At 49.6% G+C, this 9,972-nt stretch overlaps 1 protein-coding gene across 1 annotated transcript; it reads left to right on the top strand.

Annotated features, from left to right (window-relative positions):
* The first annotated feature begins 5,476 nt into the window (after positions 1-5,476).
* LOC136548646 (secreted RxLR effector protein 161-like) lies at positions 5,477-6,202 on the top strand. Its single transcript, XM_066540096.1, has one exon. The coding sequence runs from the start codon at positions 5,477-5,479 to the stop codon at positions 6,200-6,202; it is 726 nt and encodes a 241-aa protein (XP_066396193.1).
* Positions 6,203-9,972: the final 3,770 nt, after the last annotated feature.

The raw sequence follows: 9,972 nt of genomic DNA, 5'->3' as shown, positions 1-9,972 counted from the left end.
CGAGTTCGTATGCGAAAACTAGACCAGTTTTGAGAACTGACTCCGAATTAGAGGACAAAACGGGAACAATACGCGCAAAAGACTAGGGTTTCATGGATATAAAAGAAACACAGCAAGAGTTGAAGGTGTGCACGGATTATGATGAAAACCAAATGAAAAGACACAAACTGGACTAAAAAATGATCTAAAACCAGCAACCAGAACTTGTCCTAGGACACAAACTCAACAACGTGAAATAGAGATGAAATTGTATGGCACAACGAGGCTATAGGAGGCGGTGTATATTTTTTGGCATTTTGTGGACTATAGGGAAAACAAAAACAGTAACAATCTAAAAAGGAAAGTAAAAGTATACCTAATGGGCAACAAGGTCTTTAATACCATTTGATGTAGACAAGGCCTGATCTTCTGATAGATACGATAGCGTCGATTGATGGAGACTCGACGTTCATGATCTAGGCTTCGAACCAAGACTGACATCGACGAGAAGGCTTTCCTATAAGCGAATCGAGAACACAAGCAAGAACGGGATGAACGCAATCTAAAATTGTAAATAAATATGAGGCTTATAATAATGAGAAGGAGTTTAAGTCTTTATTCAAAAGGACTAATCGCCACAGGCGAACAAGATCAAGAACTAGGGCCCTGGTTCACAGCAAGCGGCCTTGGTGGCACAGTTGCAGCAAAATGACGTATGTTTCACAAGGAAATCAAGAACTAAATAAAACCCAAACCCTAAGGAGAGCGACGGCGGCTAATTATAGAGCCCCAAACGTCACCCCCTGGACGTGCCCCTTAATGGGCTCTAAAACAATACATGGCCCAACGGACCAAAAAACGGTGTCGCAGCATCCTGGCAGATTCTGGATACTAACTTGTTTCGACGATTCCTATTGATTCTGAATTGCTTTTGATGTGAGACCACTTGCATTGGCTTCCTTACCTAATTAGCTTTCCATCCATATATGGATCGTCGAAAATGGAGTCCGGACATGCCCGTGTGACCAGTTTTATGACATACTGGTCCTGAAACCCGAGATGGGCTCGAACTTGATTTGGGCCTCCACCTTGGTGACTCGAACCGGATGAGCTTCGGGCCTCCTTCTCGGTTAGGACACCCTCGCTAATCTCCTCATCCTCTATCTCTAAGCATTGGCGTATGCATGGAGCTCATGTCCTTATCAAATCCCAATCAAGATCAAGAGACAAGTGCATGGTTCATGTTAAGTAATCTACTGCTCCCCTTGTGTGAACGCACGGCAGGGATAGGTGGTGCCAAAAAGGGCTCCCTGCTGTGTGCACTGTAGCAGCTACAGGAGCAAGCGCCGAATGGCTCTCTTGCTGCACTGTAGCCACAACAGGGGCAGGCGCCAAAGTCAGCCTTACTGTCATATCTAGTCACTGTAGCAATATGGTAGCCTAATATGTCTGTGTACTAAGATTAGATGGGTAGAGTTGTATATATAGTTTGCCACTACAACTCAATAAAGTGAGCGAGTTTAGTTTTGACATCTCCTCTGTAGAGCTTTGGCCAACGCTGGTGCTTGTACTGTGTGTATGCTCTGTTCTCCCTCTCTTCTTCTACCTCTAGCCATAGTGTATGGTCGGCAATGACAGTGCATGGTCGGCAACGGTGGTGAGTGGTCGACTCACCCGTGTCAAAGATCCAGTGGGCTAACAAGTGGTATTAGAGTCGTACAAACGTCGTTGCCAGACTAACCGCTGGCAATGACAGATGGTTTGGAGATGGACGACAACAGCGGCGCTGATATGGCTGCCCAGCCACGATAGGAGGTTGTTGTGTGCATGGTGTGGGAGGTCAGCGGTACTAGTTGGCCAACACTGACTTGCACCAACTATGGCGAGTGGTCGGTCACCATAAAGGTCAAGCTTAGAGCCTGACGGCTCTAGAATATTGTTGATAAGGGCATCGATAATGAAGAAGACAATATGTCAGCGCTAAAGGCTATCCTCGCTGCTGTGCCATCAGAGTATAGGGAGCCATTAGGGGTGAAGAGCTCTACTAAGGAGGCATGCAAGGCCATTGCGGCGATGCGCATCGGTTCCGACCGCGCAAAGAAGGCGACAGCCCTGCTGCTGAAGTAGAAGTATGCCAACCTCAAGTTTAAGGATGGTAAGGTGGTGGAGGATTTCTCCCTCTGCTTGCAGACGCTCATCAGCAAGCTGAAGAGCCATAGCATCACCATCGACAAAGAAGAGGCGGTCTCCAAGTACCCCCACTCCGTGCTGGTGAAGTATATCCAGATTGCTCTCTCTATAGAGATGATGCTAGATCTATCCCCCTCACCATTGAGGATGTGACTAGTCGGTTGCGGGTGGTGGACGAGCACCTGGAGCAGGCCACAGCAACGAAGGACAGTGGCAAGCTGCTGCTGATAGAGGAGTAGGCTGCCTAGAGGAATTTTAGGAAAGCCTCCTCTAGCCATGGTGGCGATGGCAAGCGCCGTGACAAGTCTTCTTCGGAGAAGAAGAAGAAGGTCGACCCCAACGCCTATCGGTGCTACGGGAAGATGGGCCATTGGACAAAGGAGTGCCCAAATCACAAGCAGGAGAAGAAGGTTGAGGCTCATCTAGCGCAGGCTAATGATGATGATGAGGCCACTCTTCTGATGGCAATGTTCTATGCACTGCACAACGTTGAGGCCAAAGAGAAGGGTGAGGTGATGGTGATGGAAGGGTCTAGCAAGGCTTTGAAGGTTGTTCACCTCAATGAACCGGGTGCCCAAATCCACCTTGGACGTGTGGACGGCGGACTAGAGCAGTGGTGATACCTAGACTCCGGGGCCAGCAACCACATGACGGGCTCCAAGGAAGCCTTCTCCGAGCTCGATGACGACATGACCGGCACGGTGAAGTTCGGTGACTACTCAAGGGTGGTGATCCAAGGGCGCGACACCATCATCTTTAGGTGCCAGAACGGTGAGCACCACACGCTAATGGATGTATATTACATCCTGCAGCTGCGTTCAAGCATCTTTAGCATTGGCCAGCTGGATGAGCATGGTAGCGAGGTACTAATCAAGGACGGTGTCCTCAGGATCAGGGACCGAGAGCAGTGCCTTCTTGCCAAGGTGAAGAGGTCCCAAAACCAGCTGTACCTACTCGACTTGAAGGTGCAGCAGCCGGTGTGCCTGGAAGCACGGCACACCGAGGAGCTATGGCTGTGGCATGCCCGGTTTGGCCATCTCAGCTTCGACGCACTCGGTCGGCTACAGAAGATGGTCCGAGGGCTACCTGACATCAAGCACGTAGGCAAGCTGTGTGACAGCTACCTGGCCAGGAAGCAAAGGAGGTTGTCATTCTCAAATGCAGCCAAGCATCGCGCAATGGACGCTCTCGAGCTCGTCCATGGTGATCTCTATAGGCCAATCATGCCAGACATAAACGGTGGTCGGCGGTACTTCCTTCTACTCATGGATGATTGCAGTCGCTATATGTGGCTACAACTCCTAACGAGCGAGGATGAGGCGGCAGAGGCAATCAAGAAGTTCAAGGGACGCGTGGAGGCGGAGAATGGCAAGAAGCTACGCTTGCCGCGGACTGATCGGGGTGGCGAATTCACTTCGGTGGAGTTCGCTGCGTACTGCGCGGATTAGGGTATGGTGCGACACCACACCATGCCGTACTCACCACAGTAGAATGGCATGGTGGAGCGGCGGAACTAGATGGTGGTAGACATGGCTCAATCCATGATGAAGGCCAAGGGCATGCTGGCAAGGTTCTAGGGTGAGGCGATGACCATGTGGGTGTTCATTCTCAACCGCGCACCCACCAAGGCCCTGAAGGGCAAGACGTCGTTCGAAGCTTGGTATGGGCTCAAGTCGAGCATGTCCTTCCTCTAGACATTCGGCTGCATCGGCCACGTCAGGAAGACAAAGCCGGTCCTCACCAAGTTGGAGGACAGGAGCACACCGATGGTGTTCCTGGGCTATGTGAAAGGTACCAAGGCGTACCGGCTCTACGACCCACGCGGAGATAAGGTGCTTGTCCCGCGCGACGTCGTGTTCGATGAGAAGGCGGCCTAGGACTAGGACAGTCTGGGCATGGGGAAGGCTGGTGGCTTCACCAACACCTCCATCGTCGAGCACTTGGTCATCCATGATGGTGGAGACGCTGGAGAGGAAGTATAGACCACTCCAGCAACAGAGTCGAGCACTCCTAGAGGGGTGCCGAGCACTCTGAGAGAGGTGCTGAGCACCTCGGGAGGGGTGTTGAGCACTCCAGGAGTGATGCCGAGAAGTCCCGCAATGGTGTCGACCACTCTAGGATAGGAGCCGAACACTCCCGTAGCAGAGCTGAGAAGTCTTGCAGTGGTGCCGACCACTCCAAGACTGGAACTAAGCACTCCTGTAGTGGTGCCGAACACTCTAGGAGTGGTGACGAGCAGTTCAGGAGTAGTGCCGAGCACTCAGCCGGGGTGCCGAGCACTCTAGGTGCCGTGCAGACCACTCTGGCAGAATAGGGAACTCCATCGACGTCGATCGAGTTTGCCTCACCTCCAAACGACATCACTGAGTTTGTGGATACCTTCCACAATAGTGAGGAGGTACGGTTCCGTAGGCTAAACGACATCATTGGCGGCACAGGGCCCTTAGGCCCGGCGGGTCGGCTACTCAATGACCCAAAGCTGCTTCTCATCAATGCAGAGGAACCACCCACATTCGTGCTAGCTAAGCGTGATGTAGACTGGCGATGGACGATGCTAGAGGAGATGAAGACGATCGAGGAAAATAAGACTTGGGAGCTCGTCGATTCACCTCTAGGATGTCGTCAGATCAGCCTGAAGTGGGTGTACAAGGTCAAGCAGGACGAGCACGACACCATTGTTAAGCACAAGGTGTGCCTTGTCACCCAAGGCTTTGTCTAGCGCAAGGGCATCAACTTTGAGGAAGTCTTTGCACCGGTAGCGTGCATGGAGTCTGTCCGACTGCTTCTGGCTTTGGCAGCAGCGAAGCACTGGTGCATCCATCATCTAGATGTAAAATTAGCCTTTCTCAACGATGAGCTGGCGGAGACAATCTTTGTCAGGCAACCTTTGGGTTTTGCCGTCAAGGGAGCGGATCACAGGATGCTCCGACTGCGTAAGGCGCTCTACGGGCTGCGGCAGGGCCCACGAGCATGGAACGCCAAGGTTGACGCCATGCTGGGCGAGCTTAGGTTCACAAGGTGTGCAACCAAGCACGCGCTCTACACGTGGTGACGGGGGAAGGAGGGGCTCGTCGTCGACGTGTATATGAACGACTTGATCGTCACCGGCGCATGTGCAGAGAACATCGACGGCTTCAAGCATGACATGGCGGCTCGTTTTCGAATGAGTGATCTCGGCACACTCTCCTACTACCTTGGCATCAAGGTGAGACAGGGAAAGGAGGCGCTCACGCTCGGTCAGAGCACGTACGCCTTGAAGCTGTTGGAGCGGAGCGGCATGGCTAAGTGCAAGCCATGCGTGACTCCGATGGAGGAGCGGCTGAAGCTGACGAAGGCTAGTAATGCAGTGAAGGTAGATGCAACACTCTATCGGAACATCATCGCCGGTCTACGCTACCTAGTTCACACGAGGCCGGACATTACATTCGTCGTGGGTTACGTCAGCCGCTTCATGGAGAATCCCCGAGAGGATCACTGGGCTGCGGTGAAGCGGCTACTGCGCTATGTCAAGGGGACAGTGGATCGGGGGATCGTCTTCCCCAAGACCGGTGGAAGTAGGCTGCAGCTCACTGTATTCAGTAATGCAGACATGGCAGGGGATATCGACGGACGTAGGAGCACCTCTGGCGTGCTCCTCTTCCTCGGGTCGGCTCCAATCTCATGGCTGTCGCTGAAACAGAAGGTGGTGGTGTTGTCCACGTATGAGGCAGAGTATGTGGCGGCGGCCACAGCGGCATGCCGAGCTGTGTGGCTGTGCCGGCTGCTGGGCGAATTGACCGGTGTGGAAGCTCACCCATCAGCACTGATGGTGGACAACCAGCCCGTCATCGTCCTCGCGAAAAATCTGGTTCTCCACGACCGGAGCAAGCACATCGACGTCAAGTTTCACTTCTTTAGGGACTGTATCGATAGAGGGCAGATCATCATCGAGTTCGTCGAAACTGATCAGCAACTCACGGACGTCCTCACCAAGCCGCTCGGCCGTCATCGGCTCACGGAGCTAAAGAAGATGATCAACATGGAGGGGGTTTAAGGGTTAGCAGCAAAATTAGGAGAATAATTTTTAAGTAATCTGCTGCTCCCCTTGTGTGAATGCACGATAGGGACAGACGGCGCCGAAAGGGCTCTCTGTTGTTGCACTGTAGCAGCTGCAGGAGCAAGCGCCGAATGGCTCTCCTGCCGCACTATAGCCATAGCAGGGGCAGACGCCAAAGTCAGCCCTGTTATCACATCTAGTCACTGTAGCAGCATGGTAGCCTGATATGTCTGTGTATTAGGATTAGATGGGTAGAGTTGTATATATAGTTTGCCACTGCAACTCAGTAAAGAGGGCGAGTTCAGTTTTTCCATCTCCTCTGCAGAGCTCTGCTCAACGCTGATGCTTGTGCTGTGTGTGTTCTGCTCTTCCTCCCTTCTTCTACCTCTAGCTATAGTATATGGTCGACAACGACAGTGTGTAATCGACAACGATGATGAGTGATCGACTCATCCATGCCAAAGATCCATTGGGCTAACGATTCATAGGCACTGGGAGACTTTTGTACCGTAGACCTTTTACGGTAGCCCTTACGACGAGCAACTGCCGACGCTAGTCTTAGGATGTGTTTGGTTGAGCTGTGGCTGTGGAAAAAAGCTACTGTGGGCTATGAGCTGTGGGAAAGCTGTTGTGGGTTGTGAGCTATAGAAAAACTGAAAGATGTTTGGTTAAACAAGTATAAAATATACCTTCTGTCTTTATCTCTCTTGAAACAACTATGAAAGAGCTTTTTTTCCACCAATTTCGAAAAGCAGAAAGTCAAAAGCTAAAAGCAGAGTCAAACCAGCTTTCAAAACTGTACTACAGAAAAATAGCTGCTTCTGGAAAAATCATCTGAAAAAGCAATCCCTTTAATTAAGCTTTTAGCTTTTGAGAGCAAAAGCGAAAGCAAAAAAAAAAAAAAACTAACCAAACGGACCCTTAGGCTTGGGTATGCGTATCTGGCAGCATCACGGTTGGTTGCGGGTTTCCGCATAGAGATAAACCAAGTTGCCATCAGCATTGCCGTTGGGCCTCGACTCCATGCAGATTTCGGGCGTCTTCTATCAGCCATCTTCTATCAGGACGGTGCGTCGTGCGTGGTGGCACTCGCGCTCCCAGATGTCCAGATGGATGGCAACGCCTCTTATCCAGGTCCGGGGGGCCAGGCTTTTTTCTTCGCTGAAACGGCCATGGCGGAGGCGTTGCAGGATCCGGACGAGCGCGAAAGCGTTTTTGTACTCTTGTGCGAGAGCACCACGTACAAGGGGCTGAAGCTTCAAAGTGATCGCAACTGCTGCGCTGTGATATTTCTGCATTCAGTAGGACATATTTTTTTTAGCTCAAATTTCCTGAGAAAATGGAAGTCCAAACGAAACAGCGGTTACTTTCTGAACAATAAGAAGTGGTTGCATCAATCGCCAAGTTTGCTTTGCTTTGCTGCGCAAGATTCATTTTTTTCTTCAAAAAAAAAACACTTTCGTACACTTGTAGTCTTGTGCCAATTCTTGCCTGGGATTATTCCTCGTTTTCGTCGCATCATCTCTGCTTTTCTTTGCGAAACAAACATCCGTCGCGTCATTAACAAACCAAAGAGAATTGCAATCCTACAAAGTAACAAACCGAAGGCTACGGTACGTAACCCAGCCAATTTTAGCCCAACCAACAAATTTCACGCCGCGGCTGCCTTGTCACACACACTTTGCCTCCAAAACTCCAGACCACCGAAGCACCAGCCAGCCCAAAAGGAAGCAAAAGCAAGCCATGGCGCTGGGGCACCGAACCAGCGGCCACAACGCCTCACCCTCCACCCCCACGGCAGCGGCGGCGGCGGCGGCGGCAACCATGATCGCCGCCTCACTGCCGTCACCCGCGCGTCCTCCTCGTCCCCTCTTTGGCCCGTGGGGCCCCAACTCCAGCTGCCGCACCTGCTTCTCCTTTTTATCTGCTGCCTGGTTGCTCTGTGCCTCTCTCTATGACACGTACAAGAAGCGACGCCAAAGTAGCATTACTCTGGAGCAAGCTCTCCATGGTGTTTGTTTGATTATACGTAGTGTATGTAAATGCAAATTTTCATGCATGTAAAGCTTGTGTTGCTTGGATTTGGATTTGATTGTACGTAGTTTGTATGGAATTAAATTTAGACCGTGGTTCCTTGGTAGCGCGGTCATGCAATCGTGCACGCATATTAGGAGTGCACAACTGACACTGACAGCGCATGCCATGCCGCTGCGGATTCCCTGGAGGCACGAGAGTGACGATGAGAGCATGAAAAGATCACAAAAAGCAGAGAATAGCCTAGCGGCTAGCAGTAGACATGCTCTTTGGGCTCATCTGCGTATTCATTTTTTTACTGACTTTTATTATTTCAATCTCTTTAATTGTCTGTTGTACCTTTTGAGTTTGTTCAATCAAATTTTAGTACAGGCCCTTGGTGACGTGTCAAAGGCCGATTGGTAAAATAAAACGATTTTAAATCAACTCAGAGAGAGGGAAAACAAGAGTGAAGAACAAACTCTCTTTTGACGACCGTGGGCTTACACTGCTTCTCTGGCCTTCCTAGCATTGCGAGGTCAAGGCCCGTTATGCTCCCAAGCTTCAGTTGGACTTGTCTTCAAAACTGGGACTTGTCCATTCAAAAGAGCGATCAAATTCCTCTCAAAAAAGGGCGACCAAATTTAACAACAGAAATCTTTTTCTCCGGATAGCAAACAACAACAAAAACTGCAATAGTTCACCGTGTTAATCATAATACGACTAGTCTCCGTGGGAATTTCTGAATTTCATGGTATTAAATAATCTACCAACTTAAGCAAATATGCTGACATGACACCATATATTAATGAAGAGAGAGATGATCAAAATTCCATGGGGATGGAACTACTCTACATTGTTTCCAACATATTTGGAAATTAGGACATGAAAACAGATGTACCATAAGAGATAATAGAAATAAGTTTGGTAAGAAAATAGATAAACCATAAGAAATAGCACAAATAAACACTTCACTATTTACTGCATATGAAACAACTTAGCATCTAGTTTTTGGAGCAGTAAAAGCAACAACTAGGGGGATCACTATGGCCAATTTTTATCTAAAGTTCGGATTCCAACTAATGATTCCATTAAAATAGTTGGATGTGGGTAGTAAAAAGCGATTTTCTTTCTCACCTATTTGTCCTTGTTGGCTGATGGGCTATTTTTATCGTCTAATAGATATCCAAACGGGCCCTAACTCCAAGAATATTGCAAGGCCGAATTACCAAAGGATCACTATCCCTAAGGCCCGAGGTTTGCTTGCTCCTATGGCCCAAGGCCCATGGTTTCTCATATATCTATACCTAATAATAATAAAGAGGCAAAATTTCTCTCCACCTATTTTTTTTGATCCGTCCTTTTTTTTTTTTTTGTCCGTCTTTCCCTATAACCAAACATTGGAGAGTTTCTTACCTCTCCTCTTCTGTCCCGACTTATACGACACGCGCTCATACGAGTTTGAATATATCTCATCTAGCCAGGATCGATTCAGAGTCCGATTGCAATACGTATTGAATCATCTCCAGACTCATACATAAAAAAATTTGTCCGCACGGTCGCTAAAGAGTTTCTTCGTTTTGCAGCTTTTGCTACGTCCCCATCCAGTCAGTTTGTTTTATCTGAGTCCTAACCCCTCCCGTTTACAATCGTGGAGTCCCGAGTCCCAACCTATCCCGTTGACACCATGTCCTGAATCAACGCAACGGAAAGCTGGAATAGATAAGCACGAAGATGTGAATCTGGTGTGTGGC

This window comes from Miscanthus floridulus, chromosome 4 (assembly GCF_019320115.1).
Source record: "Miscanthus floridulus cultivar M001 chromosome 4, ASM1932011v1, whole genome shotgun sequence".
Taxonomy (NCBI): domain Eukaryota; kingdom Viridiplantae; phylum Streptophyta; class Magnoliopsida; order Poales; family Poaceae; genus Miscanthus; species Miscanthus floridulus.
Note: the sequence above shows the minus strand (reverse complement) of the source record. Positions and strands in the feature narration are given on the sequence as shown.

Excerpts from the sequence above, each read along its gene's own strand:
- LOC136548646 (XM_066540096.1), top strand. The coding sequence starts at position 5,477 with ATGGAGGAGCGGCTGAAGCTGACGAAGGCTAGTAATGCAGTGAAGGTA.